Genomic DNA, 21,935 nt, shown 5'->3' with positions numbered 1-21,935 from the left:
CTAAAGGTGGAGGTAGTTGAGTCCCTAGAGGAATATCACTGCCTGTTTCAAGGACTTGTCAATGGGTAAGGAAATTTAATAATTTTTCTTCTGCCTCTGTTTCCTACATCAGCTTCATAGAATGAGTTTGGAAATTTTCCTTCCATTTCTATTTTTCATAACAATTTGAGAAGAAAAGGTATTAACTCTTCTTTAAATGTCTGGTAGAATTCACCTGGGAAGCCATCTGGCATAGGACTTTTGTTTGTCAGGAAATCTTTGACTACTAGTTTAATTTCTTTGCTGACTATGGGTCTGTTCAAATATTCTACTTCTTCCTGTTTTAGTTTTGGTAGTTTACAAATTTCTGGGAATTTTGCATACCTTCTCTCATCCTCATCCCATAGATCCATGTAGGCAGCTGAGAGCTCTTACCCTTTTCTTTGTTCTTAGGTACCCCCAGGCTAAGTTGCCTCAGCACTCTTGAATGAGTTGAGATAGTAGATCTTTTGGGCAGCATCCTGAAAAGTGAGGGTAATGTCAGATAGTTGCTTCACTCATTTTTCTGGCCCTGAGGGAGAAATTGTGGGCTGAAGGGATTTTTTTTTTTTTTTTTAGATGCTGACTGTTACAACAATGGGAGGGACTGATACCAGTAAAGTGAAATAGCATTCTTTTATTGGTGTTTTTGTTAGAGAATGAGGCCTAGGACTTCCTTTTCCATTGTCTTGTAGATTTTACTTCCTTTTATTATTATTTTTTTAACTACAAATGTAATTTCTTTAGAAGTTATAAGACAATTCAGGTCATCTATTTCACCTTGTATTGGTTTCAGTTGTTTGTGTTTTTGTGAAATTGGTCCATTTCATCTAATTTGTTGAAAATATGCATGTAGAGACGTAACAGTGTTCATTTTTAGCTTATCTATATATCGAATATTTAAAAGATTTCTTAAATCTTTATGTTTGCATTCATTTTTCATTGAATATCTTCATTGGCCTAATTGGTTCTTTTTTTGGCAATTAAACAAATATTTAATTCTTATAGAATAAATGAGAAGAAATAACTCTTCAATGAAATATATATATGAGGCAACCTTTCAAAGGGATGTGGTGGGGGAAAGGTTGAGAGAAAGATGAAGAACCAGGGAGCTAAGTGGGCTGTTTGACAACACCATTTTTAACAAGTCAAAACATGGCTTTACCCTTTGCCAACATGTTAATAAAATATATAAATTTTTCTAATAAGTTTAGCACATACAATAGGTACCAGAGAAAGCATGATTTTTTTTCTTTCTGAATCTATTCATTGCTCAGGAATATTTAGCATATAGGTAATAGTTACTATATATATATATATATATTTTTTTTTTAAGCGGAGAATTAACTATACTCCCTGCCCCCCAATCACCTTTGCAATGTGTGCTGACTGACTTGTGCTCATATTTCACAGAAACCATCAATCCCCCAACATGTTTTAACTTTTTACTAATTATCTGAAATGGAGTTAAGCAACAGCCTTGAGAGGAATTAAGAAGTACTCCCATCTTACCCCAGGGCATTCTCAGGATTCTTCTCATCCCCCCCTTTTATTGATCTTACAAAAAAAAAAAAAAAAGTTAAGACTTTAATAATCTGTAACAATGCAGACATAGGGGAAAATATAGGGCCAAATACGGTGGTACCTAATGAGTTTTCTAACCCACTGAGCCACCCAGGAGCCCCCTAATGAGTTTTTTAATGCATGTAAAAACTAAAAAACACGATGTCTCTATTTTGAGGAATCTATTTCCTAAACATCACACCTAATTCTAACCTTTGTTCTCCATAAGCAAAAGTCAGTCATCCAATCAAAATCACCAGATGTCAGCAATTTTAGCAAATAGTTGGTCTCTCCTATAAGAAAACAAAATGGACTTGAGCAGTCTCTTTTAGGAAGGGGATATATAGAAAAAAGTATACATATGTGCATATAAATTTTGCCTTTCAAAATAAATTGAATTTTTAAGTCTGCTGCATAAAAATGTCATTATATTTTATTATGTATATATTTATGTATAAAAACCATCAGAGCCAATCTTTGTGAAAGGAGAAGGGGGCATTTAGAAGATCACACCAAGAAAATGGGGCTTGGTGCCTCCAGCCTAAAGAACAAATTCAAACTATGTCTGTGGCCCTGTGGGTCTAGCCACTTAGGGGTGGCTTCTGCAAGGTTTGCTGAGCAGGAGTACCCGCTTGGTACTGCCTTCTTGGAGAGGGAAGGGGGACCCATTTTAACAAGCATCCATCATGGAGTCTATGGAGCTGGTCTTCCTTAGGATAGATGGTACATGCCATATCCGACTGGAGTCACATAGAGTCCAATTGGGGGATGGGAAGCACAGATCTATGGAAAAGGAAGGATGCCTTGTATATGGATGCTGCTCACAGGGACGAAATGATGGGGAAAGGGAGGCCGAAGCCAGAGGGCAGGCAGCATAGGTTGTGCAGCCGTTTTCAGCTTTTCTAGTTCTGCCTCCTGCAGTCTTTTCGCTGTGGCCCTTTGGTTCTGGAACCAGATTTTGACCTGGGTCTCTGTGAGGTTTGGAGCCCTGGACAACTCTGTCCTCTGTACAATGGAGAAGTGCTGCTTCCCGCGGAGTTTGTGCTCCAGAGCAAGGAGCTGGGCCTTCGTAAGGGGTGTTCGCGGCTTCTGATCGGTCTCGTGCTTCTGCAGGGAGCAGGTGGTGGGGCTCCTGTGTCTTGGCCGCGGGGAGTATCTGCCAGGTTCCTGCATGCTGGCGGCCCGATCTCCTGAGTTTTCTGACTTGACCGAGGCAGTCTCCAAGGGCTTACCCAGCGGCCCGGTGGGGTGAGGGGGGTGAGGGTGGTGGAGGTGGTTTTGCCTGGCGGGCAGTGGGGACGCCCCCTTGGGCAGCTTCTTGTCCGGTGTGAGCATGAGCGCCTCCAGCTGAAGGGCAGGCTGGAGACCTCCCCGTGGCACTCCTCCACCATCCCCTTCACTCCCCCAGGCCCCGGCCCAGCCTAGCCACCATTGCCTGGGCCTCCTCATCAGATGAAAACAGGTCCTTGCCTTTGACGCAGAAGCCATGACTTCTCTGACCTATGGAGCGTGGGACTCCCAGCCCAGCTGATTTTTGACCTGTGGAGGACAGCTTTCACTGAGGAAGCTCTGCTGTTTTGTCAGGATCTCAGTGTTCTGTGTTGTCTTTCTCTAAATCGGGGGATCTTATACATCCTTTCACTAAACCCACAGAAGGAAAAGTAACAGCCTGACATTTAAACAAGAGAAAATATACTTCTCTAGGTTAAAAAGAATTTTGACAGAACACCGTAAGGGTCAGCAAATATCAGTCCTAACGTGGGGTAGCTTTGGCAGACTGAAAGCTGAGAGCCTTGAATTACCTTTTTCTTGTTATTGTATTACCCAATGACCCGTCTCAGATATACTATATCAGGAAGTCAAGGGAAGGGTAGGGGCCAAGGAATTTTATACTTAGTAAATTGGTTTTATTTCACAGCGGACCACTGTTGAAAGCAACATGCCTCCCTGGAGAGAGAGCTTTATTTTGTTCCTGGAGACTAGGCCTGGAAAAGGCACTGAACCAGACACATCATTCAATGGCATTAGCTGCTTCCCTATATTTCTCTCATCTTGTAATATATTGAAACATTGTATAATATTTTCAAGATCCTAACATACAATTTAATACACATCCCCTTACAAATGTAAAGCAGATACATAGAATTTGACCCATGTTTTAGTAGAGCAATAATCTGAAAACTATGGCTTGGGGGGGTGCCACCTGTATTTTAAAATAAAGGTGTATTGGACACAGCCATGCCCATCCATGTATGTATTGTCTATGACTGCTTTCACACTGCATGGCAGAGTTGCACAGCTGAGATAGGAATTACAGAGACCACAATGCCATGAATAATAATTGTCTGGTCTTTTGCAGAAAAGTTAGTCAACCATTTCTATGAAGAGTAAAGCCTTATTTTTTGCTGAAAACTAAAAAAAAAACAAAACAAAAAACAAACCCCTATCAGAAATAAAAAGGCTAGTGAAGCGCATTTTATTTTCACCTTGAAAAAAAATTTTATTAACATATAATGATTTATTAGCCCCAGGGGCACAGGTCTGTGAATCATTAGGCTTACACATTTCACAGCACTCACCATAGCGCATACCCTCCCTAATGTCCATAACCCAGCCACCCTATCCCTACCCACCTACCCACCCCCCAGCAACCCTCAGTTTGTTTCTGGAGATTAAGTCTCTTATGGTTTGTCTCCTGATCCCATCTTGTTTCATTTTCTCCTTCCCTACCCCCCACAACCCTCCACCCTGCCTCTCAAATTCCTCATATCAGAGAGATCATATGATAATTGTCTCTGATTGACTTATTTCACTCAGCAAAATACCCTCTAGTTCTATTTGTGTTGTTGCAAATGGCAAGATTTCATTTCTGTTAATGGCTACATATTATTCCACTGCATATATATATACACACCACATCTTTATCCATTCATTTGTTGATGGACATCTAAGTTCTTTCCATAGTTTGTTTATTGTGGACATTGCTGCTACAAACATTCGGGCGCATGTGCCCCTTTGGATCACTACATTTGTAGTCCGATTGCTGGGTCATAGGGTAGCTCTATTTTCAACTTTGAGGAACCTCCATGTTGTTTTCCAGAGTGGCTGCACCAGCTTGCATTCCCACCAACAGTGTAGGAGGGTTCCCCTTTCTCCGCATCCTCACCAACACCTGTCGTTTCCTGACTTGTTAATTTTAGCCATTCTGACTAGTGTGAAGTGGTATCTCACTGTGTTTTGATTTGTATTTCCCTGATGTAGAATGATGTTGAAAATAATTTTTAATCATTCTAAGAAAAAAACACTTACCTAGAGTTTAGAAAATTAGGATAAATTCTATATACACTATGTAATACCAAGAACACTATTTTGTTGGCCAAAAAATATAAAAAGAAATCTATAATTTCTTTGGGGGAAAATCAGCAAACTTCCAAGTATAGACTGCTAAGAACTGGGAAAATATTGCCTAAATTATAGGACTATAAACAATCTAATAATTTAGTTCAGTTTTCTAATATATTATCTGTCATCATTTAAGGTTCATCTTTGTGAATTACATATTGTTATAAATACACAATGCATAATTGTCATCACGTTACTATGTTCAGCCCAGTGTCAATTACCTAAAATTCTAAAATGTCTCATTGAATTTATAATCTGGGTGAATTGAGCAAGAAAGGAGAGTTTCCTTTTTTGGCCTGTTTGTTTGTGACCCAACCCCTACTCATGCTAATGATTTCTTCCATCTTATGAAAATTCTGTAAAGGTTCTGGGTCTCTATATAAGGTGGCTTGCTTCAGTTTGGAATCCATCAGCAAGGTTGTCCTTTTCCAGGGCCTAGTGATCGCATAACTGCTCAGACTGTGCAGTTGTGACACAGTAGAAAACTGCACACACACCTTCTTCACTAAAAAGCTAAGATGGTTGTCCCTGACATTGAAACCCATTGTACACTTGGCCAAACTGATGCCCCACGTTGTTCTTAAGTTTTTACTTAAGATTTGTTTTTTATCCATTTGTCAACTAATGGTCACACAGAAGAATAAACTGCTCCTGAATGGTACCAGCTCAAATACCTCCCGTGTTGTTAGAGAGGTAAAACTGACCTTTGTTACACAACTTACAATATTTTTAGGAAGATGGACATGATTTTAATTATAGCACTGCATGTCTTTGCAAATTTATAGTGTTATAAAAATGCAAGACCTAATTACTTTCAAGTATAATGCTGTATTTACAAATTCAAAAATTACTTAAGCTATGCCTTGGTTAAGAGTGACCAGAGGGGGCGTCTGGGTGGCTCAGTGGGTTAAGCCTCTGCCTTCAGCTCAGGTCATGATCCCAGGGTCATGGGATTGAGCCCCCGCATTGGGCTCTCTGCTCAGCGGGGAGCCTGCTTCCCCCTGCCCCCCCACCTGCCTCTCTGCCTACTTGTGATCTCTCTCTGTCAAATAAATAAATAAAAGTTAATTAAAAAAAAAAAAAGTGACCAGAAAAGCTCTGTTCTTTAAGTCTTCAGCTTATGACGCATACTCTCCTTGGCCTTGCCATGTTCCTCCGGAGATTTTCTATCTCATTATGAAGTTGTTTGCTCTCATTTTGGAATCCTTCCTTTAGTAGATGGGCCTGTTCCTAAAAAGGGAAAAATGGAGACTGAGTATATCAGGTTTCCACATTCATAGATTTTTTTTTTAATATTTCATTTCTTTTTGACATTTTCTCTACATTTACTTTTCATTAGTTTCTCTTGGGCATCCTGTGATTACATCTGCGATTACATTTCCACTGAGTGGTAAAGACAGTTCAGATATCTTACCCACCTCTGTGACCCTATAAAAGTTATTGGAACTTTTCTGAACTTCTGTCTCTTTTCCCGAGTAATAGAGGCATGGTATTCTTGCTTCATACAGTATTAAGCAAGAGATACAAATAAATGATTTTTCAGAAAGTCTAGCAGATAGCAGCCACCACTGATTGAAGGATGTACAGATAAAGGTCTGGATGGGACCTAATGCAAATAAAATCTTTTAATAACCAGGCAGAGGCAGGAGCCAGGTCAGGCAGGAAGACAGAAATCGAAAAGTACAAGTGATGCAAAGACCTTCTTGTGGGCGTCATGTTCTCACCGCTACACTAAGATATGATCAGGGACAGTGGAGAGGAAAGAGAAAAACAAAAACCTCAAGGTAATGTAATTAGATACCTGAAGTTTGCAAGTTAGAGTTCTCTTTTGTTCTTCCAGCAACTGGATTCTATCCCTCTCCATCTTCTCAGTTAATTGTTTCACATGTTCCTGATAGCTCCTCTCTTTCTGTTCCATCATCTGCTGATTCTTTATTTGCATTTCCTCCAGCGCTTTTGTTGCAGCCTGTGCAGATTCGGCTTTCACACGTTCCACTGTGAGGAGGAAAAAGAAGAAACACGTACGTGAGAAAGCACGTCGTCCCTTCTTTCCCTGCACACTCACCTGTCCTTGTTGCTGCTCACTGCGTATGCCCTACTCAGAAATGACCTCAGCAAGGGAAGGGCATCTTCGTTCTTTTTGCCCAAGTGTAAGGATCACAGGCTTACCCAGCCAAATTATTTAAACTTCGAGAGCTCTAGAGGCTATCTAGTCTCTGGACCGGCTCCTCACCTTCGATCTCCTTTTCCTTTTCTGTGAGAGTCTGGTCCGTCTGCAGAATGGCATCAGTCATAGACTCTTTGGACTTCAAGTATTCCTGAAGAACCTCTTCAGCCTTAGGACCCAGAGAACATGGACTTAGTAATAGGAAATGGCTAGAAACGCTTGTTCCTGATTGTCTTCCCACCATCTTTTCCTCTGGGAATTGCTCCTCTGGGCCCTGGTGTGGCCGCTGGTCAAGATTCCTTGCCACAGGTATGGGCACTTGCTCCAGGCTCGCCAATCATGGCACCCTACTAAGCAGAATCCTTTATAGGAGACTGATAGAGACACTGGGGAAAAGAGAGTCTTTGTTCTTTCAGACGAAGGGCTCTAGTTTTGGAGTTATTGGTGCTGTGGTATCCTTTTGAGTGAGTTACTAAAAAAGGAAGCCATCATGGAGAAAGCAGATCAAACGAAAGGTAGAGGGAGAAGGAAAAACAGAAGTGTGGGGTTGCGGAGAGTAAAGACAGAGAGACAGATGATGGCATTACTTGAAATCTTGAATCTAGCTGTCCTTAAAGCCGTTTTGTAGCCTAAACTGATGAATTACCGTTTTTGTTTAAGTGACCATTCCTGGGTTTCTGTCCCTTACAGCATAAAGATCCAGCTATAATAGTGAATTACGGTAACAACTTGGTGGTTAATCTGAAAATCCAATTAATAACTCAGTTATTAATTGAGTGCACTCTTTTGGATGAGCACATAGGACATATGTGGTATAATAGGCTCCCTGTACGTGTTTATCAAACGAAAGCTTGAATGCTGTTGTTCTTGCAACGTGTGCAATTACACTTGGTTATGCTGGTCTTCCAAGGAGGCATGTCAGCAGCTTTCCAGAATCAGCAGATAAATCTTGCTTACCTGTATCCCCTTCCCAGGTTTCTGAAGGTACTCTCTCTTTAGCTCTTGCATCTTCTGGATAAAGAGACGATATCCTCCTGGTTTAGAATAAACCCCCTGCTTCACAGCTTCTTCTAGAGGACTGAAAATATCCTTAAGTAAATCTGAGCAACGATCTGTTGATGCTTGCTGATTCTGTTTACAAAAGTCATCTCGCTTCTTTACTAGTTGGGCCTTTAATTTAAAAATGAGAAGTAAAAAGAGTAACAGGGAAAAGATGTTAGCTTGACCTTGGAGATTTTGGAAAGGCATCTCAAGAACAAGTCTATGACCCTAGAAAAAGTTATAGGCACTTCAACGGGATCATGTCCTTCCTCTTGCTTCTGACTCTTACTAAAGTCCTTTTTCCTTGGAGGTGAAGTTCAGAGCAGAGATTGCTGGCTTTTTTTTTTTTTCTACACCTTTAAGAGGTAGACTTCTGTTTGTCAAATTAGACCAGCGATTACATAGAATAAATGTGTCTCAACATAAGCCCGCAAATGATAATCAGGACTACAGTTTTCTTTGCCTTTGACTAGGATATCAAACCAGTCTGATAACAGTGGACATTTGAATAGAATCTCTGATTGTTACCTATATACCTTTAGTTAAATTTTGAGGGATTATTATTCATGAAAGAAAATTGTTTTAAAACTTTGAGTTTATCATAACAAACTTTGTTCTTCTTTTTATGATAATAACAAATAGTGGTTATCACCATTCTAAAGTCTAGTAGACATTCCCTCTCTCAAAATAAATGCCCATTTCATTTTCTGGTAGTACTTTGTTTTCTAAGCCCTAATCCATATAAACTTGAGAAAAAGTTACCCCTAAGTCCTTTTGAAATAAATGGTCTACATCTTTGAAGGAACTATTCATGAAGAGTTCGATGGCCTCTTTCTCACACGCCTGGTGCAGGTGCAGCAGCTCCTGGAGGGTTTCTGTGGGCAGCTGCACCCTCTGGCTCATCTCCTGGTCATAGTGGGCAATCGCCTTTTGCACTGCAGCTGCATTCTCAATCTGGGCCAAGGCCAGGACTGCATTCTCCATGCAGGGCAGTTCCCCACTACTGATGGCATTGACATAGGTCAACACCAGTTTCTCTAGACCTACAAATTGAGAACAAATGAGAATACTTGTTGCTGGTGAGATGAGGAAACATTCTATTCTGTGTGATTCTGATCACGTCTATTACTACTCATTCGCCTCACAGCATCAACATCCTCAGGAAGCTTGCTTCCTTCTAACATCCAGCTGGAAGCCTCCTGGGAATGCAGATTCTCAGCCTTTGCCCCAGATCAACTTAATCAGACCCTCCTCTCTGGCAAGAGGCCCAGGTGATATGTATATGCACGGAAGGTCAAGAATCTCTATTATAGATAACATATGCCTATGTTTTTTGAGTGTTTGCCTCCACTTTACCCCCCAAGCATCATTAGGACAGGAACCACACCTCTCTCATTTAAGTCTCTGTCATCAGCCCTGGTCTGTGGTAAGCATTTGATCAATATTGTAGAACAAATCAAAAGAAGTTTTGTTTGTTCTAGCATAGTGTTGTCCAAGAGAAATTCCTGGACAATGGAAGTGTTTTATGTGTATTGTACAGTATGGTAGCCAACTGCTAGCCCCATGTAGGTATGTATGGGCCTTTGGAATATCGCTGTGTAATTGGAATTTTAAGTTTTCCTTAATTTTAATTAATTTACACTTAAATTGAGAGAGCTACACTTGTATAGTGGCTACCATATTGGGCCATGCAGGTCCAATTAACTAGGGTAAATTTAAGAAATAGAGCTTTTTCTCCTTTGGCCCCTCCCATCTTTTCTCACCCAAGGGAATTTGGCTAGTAAAAGCTATTAGAAATGTTGGTGTCATCTAGAATTTAAATGATAATAACAGTAGGATTTGCATTTTTCAAAGCTGAAACTGTGTGGATATAATTCTACCCTCCTTTAGTCTTAACAATGAAAGAAAAAGACTAGGAAGAGGACTCACGAGGTCCATTGACTTTGATGCCTCCTGAAAGAGTTTTAGTTTTGGAATTGCTAAAGATGTAGGAACAGAAGACTGCAGTTTGTTGCACAAATTCAGAATCCAGCTCATTATCATGCAATGTCTCAAGCTGGCCTAGCTTCTTCCGGTGAGTGGGTCGATCAAAGATAAAGCATTTCTTCTTTGGGAAAAACTTCCGGATACAGAGACGGGGCAGATTAAAATTTTGGTCACTTTCAGTGGTACCTGCAGGAAGATAAAAAACGAATTTCCCAAATATAGAGGCTTGAAAACCTTTTTCTGTGAAAAGCCAGACAGTAAATATTTTAGGTTTTCGAGACAGGTGTTCTCTTTTCCAAGTACACAGTCCTGCTGTTGCAGCATGAAAGCAGCCCTAAGCAATCTATGAATGAATGGCTATAGCATTATTCCAATAAAACCTTATGTACAAAGATAGCTGGCAGGCTGGATTGGCCATCATTTGCCAACCCTTGGACTGGAACACTGTTCAGGCTTTAATCTATTTTCTTCCAATCAAGGCCTATTCTATTCCATATTCCTCAGCTAATTGCAAGCCCTAAGCAAGGATATAAAATCAATCTAATAACAGCACAGGAAAAGATGAAAGAAAAATAAATTATTCTTAGAAAAGAGGAGACTATAATTTAAAATCAAATTTATTAATTCGTGTCAAATAAGCAATAATTCTTAGTTATAGCTAGCTAAGAATAAATAGAAAACTATAAATGTAAGAAAACTGTAAATGGAATGCTGAACATGATAGTTTCTTGTGTTTTGTTATCTCCTTTTAATTATAAATCCCTGCCTTTCACCTCGTTTAAGCTTGAGTGAATTCTCCAGGTACTCATCTGCTGTGATGGGTAGTCCATTTACTTCCAAATCTAAGGAAAAATCCCTCAGTGTCCACACAAAATCTGGAAAGAAGCTCATAAAGTTAGCTGAATCTTCAATCTCATTGGCATTAGGGGAGGATTTTGCCCTGATTCGATCTGACAGCTCTGTCACATAGCTGAGTAGCAAACTAAGGAAAACTAGCAGAAAAGAACAGTGTCCTCCATCTCATATTAGTTCCATATATTTAAAACCTTCATTTCACCCTTGTTTTTAACCCATGTCAATTCTTCAATGGGTACATTGGATCTTTCCCTTACCCTTGAATTATTTCTTATGTTTTCTCTTCTTGTGCTTGATTCACCAGGATTCACAGCCAAGCAGCTGGTTTTTAAATAGGTCTCCCCTCCTACTTTGGTGCTATTTTGAACAGCAAAAAGGATACTGTAGTTGGTCCATGGCCTGCTGGTTGATGGTTCCCATGCTGTTGTACACAAAGGTGCTGCTCAGGAGTATTGCTAGGGCAAAGATCCAGGAGTCATTCTGGTTATTACCCTGGAAACCAGAGCACATTTGGGCTGAGATGCTGAGATTATGTTTCATTCTCCTGGTACTTCGCAGATCAGCAGCAGTAAAAGGATGCTCATTTAATTAGAGGGTCATGGTGTTTGTTTGTTTGTTTTAGTTTAGTTTAGTTTAGTTTGGTTTGATTAATGACCTATATGAGAAAACTAAATCCAAACAAATGTGTTAGTGGGACTTCAGTTTTGGGTCATTTTATAATTAGTATATTTAGTTTACATTGATTCTCACTAGGTCCTCTTATGATCATTGACAGGTAATTATAAAATAAATAATCAAGATTGGTGGGCATGCTAAGGCTTTAAATATAACTTAAGTTTAAAGTTTTCTTTTCCTTTTTATAGCAAAGTTGACTTACATAAGAGTAATAATATGTGTAGCTACTTCATTGAGCAATTATTAGGCACTTAACATTTTCCATTACTTACCTTATTCAAAACAATACTATGAGGCAAATATAGATCTATAGATAGGCAAAAATCTGTTTTACAGATTTAGAGAGCTGAGGTCAAAATAGGTCAAATAAATTGCCAAGGCCACTGAGTTAGTGACAGGGCTTATATTTAAACACAAGGGTATGGGACTTCTGGGGCGCCTGGGTGGCTCAGTGGGTTAAAGCCTCTGCCTTCGGCTCAGGTCATGATCCCAGTGTCCTGGGATCGAGCCCCACATCGGGCTCTCTGCTCAGCAGGGAGCCTGCTTCCTCCCTTCTCTCTGTCTGCCTACTTGTGATCTGTCTGTCAAATAAATAAATAAAATCTTTAAACACAAGGGTATGGGACTTCAGAACCTAAATTCTTTTGTTTTTTTCCTAAGATTTTATTTATTTATTTGAGAGAGAGCAAGAGTGAGAGAGATCACAGAAGGAGAGGGAGGGGGAGAAGTAGACTTGCTACTGAGCAGACAGCCTGATGTGGGGCTTGATCCCAGGACCCCTGGATCATGACCTGAGCCAAAGGTAGACTTTGAGCCACCTGAGCCAACTGAGCCACCCAAGTGCCCCAGAACCTAAATTCTAACTAAAGTTCTCTGCAGAATTGAACTCATGACATTGATTTTATTTGTACTACTTTTATGTATCTGGGTTAACTGACTTAGCATATAGGCTGTTGTTAATAATTAGAATACTACCCACTGACTACTACGATTTTCTCGGATTCTGCCTTCTGAATGTTTTCCTGACCTCTGGTTGTTAAACTTGGTCTCAGGGCACATAAACAGAAATGAAAAAACATATTTAAATGACAGCTTTTGTTAAAAAAAATAAATACTGTAGAGAATATTATTAGGTTCTTATGCCAAAATGAAATCCTTAATCCTTACCTTCTCTACATCTCCCAGGCCCTCAGTGTCCAGAAGAACTAAAGTGTGGTTTGGCTTCTTGGGATGAGGCACACACCACATCCAGATTCCTTTCGTATGGGACTGCACTGTGGAGCCCAGAGAAAAGCCTATGAAGGGGAGCAGGGATAAGAGGGGGTAGAGTTTTAATAGTGGACAGATCTAGAAGTCCTACAATGCAACACAAAAAACAACCTTGGTTAAAAAATGAGCAAAGCCCAGGAATAAGTCCCAGTTGGTTGTGGTGAATAGTCCTAAGAGATGCTGAGCTCTAGGTAACAAACTGAGGGTTGTTGGAGGGTAGGGGCAAAGAATAAATGGGTGATGGGCACTAAGGAAGACACTTGATGTAATGAGCACTGGGTGTTCTATGCAACTGATGAATCACTAAATTCTACCTCTGAAAGTGATAAAAAATTTTTTCTAAATGAGCACAGGACTTGAGTAGACATTTCTCCAAAGAAAATATACAAATGACCAGTAAACAAATGAAAAGATGCTCAACATCACTATTCATTAGGGAAATAACAAATCAAAACCACAATGAGATACTACCTCACACTCATTAGGATGGCCACTATCAAAAAACCAGAAAGTAGTAAGTATTGGGGAGGAAGTGGGGATAATAGAAACCTTGTGTTTTTCTGGTGGGAATGTAAAATGGTGCAGTTACTTTGGAAAACAATATGATGATTTCTTAAAAAATTAAACATAGAATTACCATGTGATTCAGCAATCCCACTTCTGGGTACATACCCCCCAAAAGTGAAAATAGGCCCTTGAACAGATATTTGTACCCTCATGTTTTTAGTGACATTATTCATAATAGCCAAAAATGGAGGCAACCCAAGGATCCTTCAACAGATGAATGGAGAAACAAATTGGTATGCCCATAGAGTTGTTCAGCCATAAAAAAGAAGAGAATTCTGACACATGGTACAACATTGGTGAACTTTGAAGACATTATGCTAAGTGAAATAAGCAAATTACAAAAGGAGAAATAATGTCCGATTCCTCTTAAATAAGATTCCTAGAGCAAGTGTCATAGAGACAAAATATAGAACAGTAGCCACCAAGGGGTGGGAAGTTATTGTTTAATGGGTACAGAGTTTCTGCTGGGGAAGATGAAAAAGTTATGATGACATATGGTGGCAATGGTTGCATAACAGTGTGAACTTAACTTAATGCCACAGAACTGTATGTACACTTAAAAATTGTTATAATGGTAAATTTTATGTTATGTTTATTTTACAACACTTTAAAAAAACAGCCAATACAGACCTAAACATTCCACTTAATAATCAGTGGAAAGTTGCTTTTACTGCATCAACATTTCAGCAAATGTCTTGTAGTTTATTATTTTGTACACTAATTATTTTTATTACTGCATTATTAGTCTTTCTAGGAAAGGAACAATTTATGCTTTTAAAAGGGGATACTAAAGCAAAGTGGGAAGTGAGATGAACTGCCTTTTACACACCATAGTGAAGATAAGAGCATAACTGTGGGCTGAAAGGTAACTTTCAATATTCTTCTGCATCTCTGACTTCTTCTTCTTGCATCAGTGCACTCAATGCTGGCAGTGGGTGGACAGAAAGAACTTGGCAGAGCTTTGTTGGTGCCACTCACCCTTGTTCTTCCCAGCCAGCTTGTTCATCAGGTAGGATTTGCCTGTGCGGTAGAGACCCACAATAGCTATCACAACAAGAGGATTCTTGTGGGCTGACAGGATCTTCAGAGCTTCCTGATTAGCCACCAGTTGCTCTCCAGTGTTCTCAATGAGGCACACGGGGGCTGGCATCACCATCTCTGAGGCCATGTTCAGAGTGTTCCTTAGTCTGCAAGACAAGAGATGGGATGAAATAAAATTTCCAGTATAAGCAGATCTAATAATTCACCGGGTTATTTTACATTCAGAAGGTAGAGTCCCCAAATGTCCAAAAGTTTGATGTCAGCATTGAGATAGATGAGGGTAATATCTGTATCATTTTAGGAAGTGGCAGAAGTATTGTCAAAGTAGTCCACTGAAAAAATACTGGTATGACAGTATCTTAGGAACATTCAGCCTCCCTCATAAAAAAAATTGTTCACTTAGTTCACTATAGAAAACTTTCTTTTCGGATGTGCATTAAAAAATTTAGAGTAAACTTTAAATGTAAAATAGAATAGAATTTAGAGAAATTTATTTTACATCCTGGTTATATGTAAAAAATTCAGTGTTTATTTATTCATTACTTCTTACTACGAATAAAGACTTTCATACATCATTTCATGTATACCCTTTGAACAGTTCCCAGAGATTTTAAGTATTTTTTCCCCCATAGTTATTCTTATTTTGCTGTAATGATGGTCCACAGAGCTCTTCACACTGCCATTCCAAAAGTGGAACCAATATAACTTACTTTTGCAAATTTTATAAAAACATATGCCCATGTGAGACACATGACTAGAGACCCATCCAAAGCCTTGGTGTGGGCTTGTGTAAGCAAGGGGCCTTTAAACTTAAATTTCATTACCTTCACAAGTAAATTAGCCTACAGCTACATGACAGCACAAGTGCACAACTGGAAATACTTAATGTGGCTAAAAATTATATGTATAGACATATACATATATACACATAAATATACATATATACATATGTGTGTGTGTACACACACACACACACACACACACACACACATAAGTAAGGGAACAAAAGACTGAAATAAGGATTAAATGATTAGGAGGCAGAGAAGCCTGGAAAAATTGCAGAATAAGAGGATCCTAAGCTCACCTCATCCCATGGACATACCTAGTAACAGCTACATCAGTGTAAATACCCAAAAATGAACCAAAGACTGGTAGAGAAGACTGTCAACAGTTAATTGCAGAGATGAGACCACATCGAAAATAATAGCAAGGGTAAAGTCTGGTTGGAAATGAAATTAACGTGCAAGACTAACCACAAGCAGGAAGAATACCACAAGTACAGAGAATGGAGAGGAACAGACCCCAAACCAGTCACCCCAGACATGGGGACCTGCACTGGGAATACACTCCTCATCACATCTGGCTTTGAAAACTAGAGTGGCTTAACTTTTTGAGTTCTTATAATCAGTGGTGCTTAACATCAGGAACTTTATTTTTTTAAAGATTTTATTTATTCATTTGAGAGAGAGAGAGAGTAAGCAAGGAGAGAGGCAGAGGGAGAGGGAGAAGCAGATTCCCTGCTAAACTGAGAGCCTGACATGGGGCTTCATCCCAGGACTTGGAGATCATAATCTGAACTGAATGCAGATGCTTAACCATCTGAACCACCCAGGCACCCCTTAAAATTTTACTTATTTGTTTGAGAAAGAGAGAAAGCACAAGTCAGGGGATGGGCAGGGGGAGAGGGAAAGCAGACTCTCTGCTGGGCATGGAGCCTGACGTGGGACTTGATCCCAGGACTCTGGGATCATAACCTGAGCTGAAGGCAGACACATAACAGACTAAACCAACCAGGCACCTAACATCAAGAACTTTAAAAGGCTTGGCTCTGAGAGAGCCTGGAGGGTGATGGAAAAGTGAGTCCCCACCCTAAAAAGCCTGCATAAAAATCAACCCCAGTAAGACACAGCACAGAGGCAACAGTTTGAGAGGCAACTGGGGTATATGAGGAGATTTATTTACTAACCTCAGAATGTGCACAGGAGGGGCAAGGAACTTTGGGAGACTTCTCCAAGAACAAAAGAACTGGTGGATGCCATTTCTCCCTCTCAACCCCAGCCTAGATATGCAGACACCTGTGGTAACTAGTGTGAACATTCACCATCTAGTTTCCTAACACCACATACCCTGTTCTCCTGCAGATCCCCCCATCCAAACTACCCCACTCAGGAGGAGTTCCTCCAAAATGCTTTGGCCCGGTCTCATCTTTCGAGTAGCTCTGATAGTTGTCAGCACCACTCCAAAGTGTCTGAAGATAACCACACATGCACCAGTTTAACTGCAGCCTCAATGGTCTGATCTGACTGCTGGTTCTGCCCACCAACAAAAACCTCACAGGTGTCTGCACAGAGATCCCTGTAGTTTGAAGTCACTACAACCCCAACAGATAGACTGGGAGTCAGACATTTGGTCTGACTGCAGGTCCTTCCCACCAATGAAAGCCTCTCAGAGGACAATGCAGAAAAAGCGCCCTGCAGTTCTGTGCAACCACATTTCTGGCAAATGGGCTCAGGGCAGTCATCTGGTCTGACCTAACTATAAGCGCAAGGCTGCCCCAGACTGGTCCCTGAACAGATAGAGACCAAATCCTGCTCACAACAGGCAAAGAAGGCCATTGCAAAGAGCTGAGGCCACTACTTTCAAGATCAGGAGATATAGCTGACTTTGCTAATACATTAAAAACAAACACAGAGAGTTAGACAAAATGAGGAGGCAAAGGGATATGTTCCAGATTGAAAGAAAAAGACAAAACCACAGTAAAAGCTAAATGAAATGGAGATAAGAAATGTCTGATAGAGAATTCAAAATAATGATGATAAAGATACCTATTGGAGAATGGAGAGTGGAGGATCTCAGTGAGACAAACAAATGGAAAGATATTCCATATTCAATGATTGGAAGAATAGATATTGTTAAAATGTCCATACTACCTAAAGAAATCTACAGATATAATGCAATTTCTATCAAAATACCAATAGCATTTTTTCACAGAACTAGAACAAACAATCCTAAAATTCGCATAGAACTACAAACAGCCAAGGCAATTTTGAGGAAAAAGAACAAAACTGGAGGTATCAGAATCTTGGATTTCAAGATATACTATAAAGCTCTAGTAATCAAAACAGTATAGTACTGGCACAAAAAGAGACACATAGATCAATAGAATAGACTAGAGAGTCTAGAAATAAACTCATGCTTTTATGGTCAATTGATCTACAACAAAGGAGGCAGGAATATGCAATGAGAGGGGTGCCTATGTGGCTCAGTTAATTGAGTGTCCAGCTCTTGATTTTAGTTCAGGATGTGATCTCGGGGTTGCGGGATTGAGCCCTGCATTGGGCTCCATGCTGAGCATGGAGTCTGCTTGGGATTGTCTCTCTGTCTCTCCCCCTGTTCCTCCCCCCAACTCACACACTCTCTTTCTTTTTCACTTTCTCTCTAACATAAATAAATAAATAAATCTTTAAAAGAAAAAGAATATGCAATGGGAAAAAGTTTCTTCAACAAATGGTATTAGGAAAATGGGACAGTACATGCAAAAGAATGAAACTGGACCGTTTTCTTATACCATACACAAAAATAAACTCAAATGGATTAAAGACCTAAATGTGAGATGTGAAAGCACAAAACTCCCAGGAGAAAACATAGGCAATAATTTCTTTGCCACCAGCCTTACAAGCATTTTTCTCCAGAGGCAAGTGAAACAAAAGCACAAATATACTGCTGGGACTACATCAAAATTAGAATCTTTTGCACAAAAAAAAAAAAAAAAGCTTTTGCACAGTGAAGGAAACCCATCAACAAAACAAAAAGTTAACCTACTGAATCAGAGAAGATATTTGCAAATGACATTTCTGATAAGGAGTTAATATCCAAAATATATAATGAACTTACATAATTCAACACCAAAAAACTAATAATCCAATTAAAAATGGGCAGAAGACATGATCAGACATTTTTCCAAAGAAGATATATAGATGGCCAATAGACGCATGAAAAGATGCTCATAACATCATTCATCATCAGGGAAATGCAAATGAAAACCACAATGTGATATCACATTATACCTGTCAGAATGTTTAAAATCAAAAACTCAAGAAACAAGTGTTGGCGAGGATATGAAGAAAAGATTCCTGGTGCCCTGTTGGTGGGAATGCAAACTGGTGAAGCCACTGTGGAAAACAGTATGGAGGTTCCTCAAAAATTAAAAATAGAGGGGTGCCTGGGTGGCTTAGTGGGTTAAGCCTCTGCCTTCGGCCCAGGTCATGATCTCAGGGTCCTGGGATCAAGCCCCACATCAGGCTCTCTGCTCAGCAGGGGGCCTGTTTCCCCCCCCCACCCCCCCCCGCCCTCTGCCTGCTTCTCTGCCTACTTATGGTCTCTCTCTCTCTGTCAAATAAATAAATAAAAACTTAAAAAAAAATAGAACTACCATATGATCCAGTAATTCCATTACTGGGTATTTACCCACAGGAAACAAAAATGCTAATTCAAAAAGATATATGCAGCCCCATGTTTATTGCAGCATTATTTATGACATGGAAGCAACCCAAGTGTCCAACTGTAGATGAGTAATTAAAGTGGATAAAGAGGAAGTGGTACATACATATAACATTATAATTGCCATTATATGTAATACATATTAATAGAATAATAATATGCCTTTAATATGATGAAATACTACTCAGCCATATAAGCTGATCTTATCATTTCCAACAATATGTGTGGATCTATAGAGTATTAGGCTAAGTGAAATAAATCAGTCAGAGAAAGACAAACACCATATGATTTCACTCATATGTGGAATTAATTTAAGAAACAAAGCAAACAGGGGCGCCTGGGTGGCTCAGTGGTTTAAGCCTCTGCCTTCGGCTCGGGTCATGGTCTCAGGGTCCTGGGATCGAGCCCTGCATCGGGCTCTCTGCTCAGCGGAGGCCTGCTTCCCCCTCTCTCTGTCTGCCTCTCTGCCTAGCTCTGATTTCTCTCTGTCAAATAAATAAAATATTAAAAAAAAAAAAGAAACAAAGCAAACAAACAAAGCAAAAAAGAGAAAAACAAGCCAAAAACAGACCCTTAAATATAGAGAAGAAACTAAAGGTTGCCAGAGGTGAGTTGGGGGGGGAGGTTGGATTTGGGTGAAATATGTGAAGGGAATTAAGAGTGTGCTTATTGTGATGAGCACTGAGTAATGCCCAGAATTGTTGAATCATTATATTGTATACATGAAACTAAAAAAAAAAAAAAAAAAATCAGGAGGCAGATCAGGAGAGGTAGAGGGAAAGCTGTTCAAAGAAAATATCTGTATTTTCAGCCATACACTTCTAAGTTTTCTGTTCTGTTTTCTCTTCCATTTGGTGGAGAAAGAAAGGCAGGAAGAGAAGGTGAAGGGGAGAGGAAGAAGAATGAGAGATGAGGGGACAGGAGGAAGAGAAACGGAGAGGGAGAGGGAGCTGTCAGACAAGGGATGATGAATAAAGCTTGCACCAAGCCAAAGAATTCAGGGCAGGAGTTTCCAGAAGTCAAGGTCAGAACTGCTTGAGAGCACGGAGAGGTGAAGGCAAACAAAGATGTTGCCTTTAGTGATGCACCACAGTGGATTCTTTACAGAGGAAGCTTTTAGTAAATCAGGGCTACAGATACTATTTGTAAGGGGTAAGAAATAAGTTGGTACTAAGAAATTGGATCTACAGAACCTGGATTATTTCTAAAGGAAGAAAAACACACTTTGAAATAAAGTTCAAGTATGTGATTAAAAAGTACGGTGTTTTCATAAATCTTCATCTTTCACTCTGGGTTTCAGTTTTTTCTTTCTCTGTCTTTAACAGTGTCATTGGCTGTTTAGCACCTCTTTTACTACTCAAATGTAACATATTTCAGTTGCTTTTTAGTTTCTTATTTGCAGTCAGAGGGGTACCTAGCAAATTCCACCAAAGATAATGACAATTTAAAAGAAAAGAGAAAGAAATCCTAATGCACTTCAAACTTCATTTAGGCCCATGTCTGCTGGTGCCTAATTCTGCAGAAGCACAGTGCAGAACAGGTAGGAACTTGCTACCACCAGGTAACACCAGTATGTCACCCTCTGACCTGATTGCCCATAGCAGGTTCACCTGCAGCCTGTCCCGATGCTGGTCACCTTTTAAGAAAACCACCCCTTATGAATCCCTTCCCATCTCTGTCCCAACCTTATCATGAGTTCCGTTTCCCAGAGCAGAGCTTCTTTAAAGCTGAAGAGAAAGCTGCTTTGATAAGAAAGTGGAGTTCTTACCTCTTTTTTTTCCTTCTCTGGTAGGTGGAGTGGCTTCTGTTACTTCTCTGTCTCTCACCGGATCTTGGATCTTCTATTTCACCCGTCCAACGTCGTTGGACTTTCCAGATTTCCTTTAAAGACAAAACAGAAGTAAAGCAACCACTGTAACAGACTTTCTAGTAACACGAAAATGAAAGCACTAAACACAAAACAATGAACTCAATGACCATAAAAGGAATTTCTGGCAGCTGAGTCAATGGGAGGGTAGATGGGCTTAACATAATTTCTCAACCAGAAAACTTCACATTTCTTTGAAAGAAGAGATTTTAGAGAATGTTTACTGATTTAAAGAAATGTCTATCAGATATTTAAATATAATGAAGTGGATCTCAGACTTGGGGTTCAGTTTGAGAAGCCCAGAATGAGGAACCAATCATGTAAATTTTTAGGTCTAATTTCCTTAAGTAATGAACACACTTACAGTAGGTCTGGCTTCTCATTTATACATACAGTAAGCGAAGAAAAGGACATGCCTCACACACTCACAAACACCCAGCATCTGCACTAATCCCCAGTGCACAGTGAGGAAGTGTCTCCATATATTGCACACATGTTCCAGGCTCTATGCTGATTGCTGTACATGGGTTTCATAGTTTATATCTCATGCTAAACTTTTCCCCACGATTTTATAGAAGCTGAGGCTCAGAAAGGGTGAATGTCTTAAGCCATATCACAGCACTCTAAGTAATCTGAACTGAATCAGCGTTATCCCCTCTTGTTAAGCTGCTTCACTGTGCAGAGATCTGAGTGAATAGCAATAGAAGTAACAGGTTTATCTTTCCTTTTTTATGTGTTACATGTCTAGCTCATTCTTGGTAACAATCATGCTGAATAAGTGACATTGTCTTCATCTTACAATGAAGAAAAGGAGGCTTGAGAGAGGGTATATTATATGCCTGTCCGTATTCAGTAAGTGAGTCATAAGCATGGGAATCAAACTTTAAACTATTTTTACCTTTAAATTCTGCTTTTTCCTCTTCCTCTCCATTGTTTCTGAAAGGAAGAAATAAGAAAATGAGGAGAAAGAGAGAGGTTTACCAG

General features: G+C 39.8%; 1 protein-coding gene and 1 pseudogene across 2 annotated transcripts; both read right to left on the bottom strand.

Annotated features, from left to right (window-relative positions):
• Positions 1–2,292: 2,292 nt before the first annotated feature.
• Positions 2,293–5,528, bottom strand: LOC308341675 (homeobox protein MSX-2-like; annotated as a pseudogene). Its single transcript has 2 exons — positions 5,306–5,528; positions 2,293–3,120 (listed from the first exon to the last, which is right to left on the bottom strand). The product of its transcript is annotated as a homeobox protein MSX-2-like (transcript).
• Positions 4,065–21,035, bottom strand: GBP1 (guanylate binding protein 1). The gene is made up of 11 exons (XM_080800917.1): positions 20,853–21,035; positions 14,522–14,730; positions 12,875–13,002; positions 11,415–11,524; positions 10,951–11,147; positions 10,121–10,363; positions 8,954–9,234; positions 8,108–8,320; positions 7,217–7,319; positions 6,785–6,978; positions 4,065–6,213 (listed from the first exon to the last, which is right to left on the bottom strand). The coding sequence occupies exons 2-11, from the start codon at positions 14,709–14,711 to the stop codon at positions 6,097–6,099; spliced, it is 1,776 nt and encodes a 591-aa protein (XP_080657043.1). The 5' UTR covers positions 14,712–14,730; positions 20,853–21,035; the 3' UTR covers positions 4,065–6,096.
• Positions 21,036–21,935: the final 900 nt, after the last annotated feature.

The sequence above is a fragment of the Martes martes genome (assembly GCF_963455335.1).
Source record: "Martes martes genome assembly, chromosome: 4".
Lineage (NCBI taxonomy): Eukaryota > Metazoa > Chordata > Mammalia > Carnivora > Mustelidae > Martes > Martes martes.
Note: the sequence above shows the minus strand (reverse complement) of the source record. Positions and strands in the feature narration are given on the sequence as shown.

Excerpts from the sequence above, each read along its gene's own strand:
- GBP1 (XM_080800917.1), bottom strand. The coding sequence starts at position 14,711 with ATGGCCTCAGAGATGGTGATGCCAGCCCCCGTGTGCCTCATTGAGAAC. Across the intron at positions 10,364-10,950 it reads TTCACTCAAGCTTAAACGAG|GTACCACTGAAAGTGACCAA; the intron begins GTGAAAGGCAGG and ends ATCTTCCTGCAG. Across the intron at positions 7,320-8,107 it reads AACCTGGGAAGGGGATACAG|GCTGAAGAGGTTCTTCAGGA; the intron begins GTAAGCAAGATT and ends CTGGGTCCTAAG.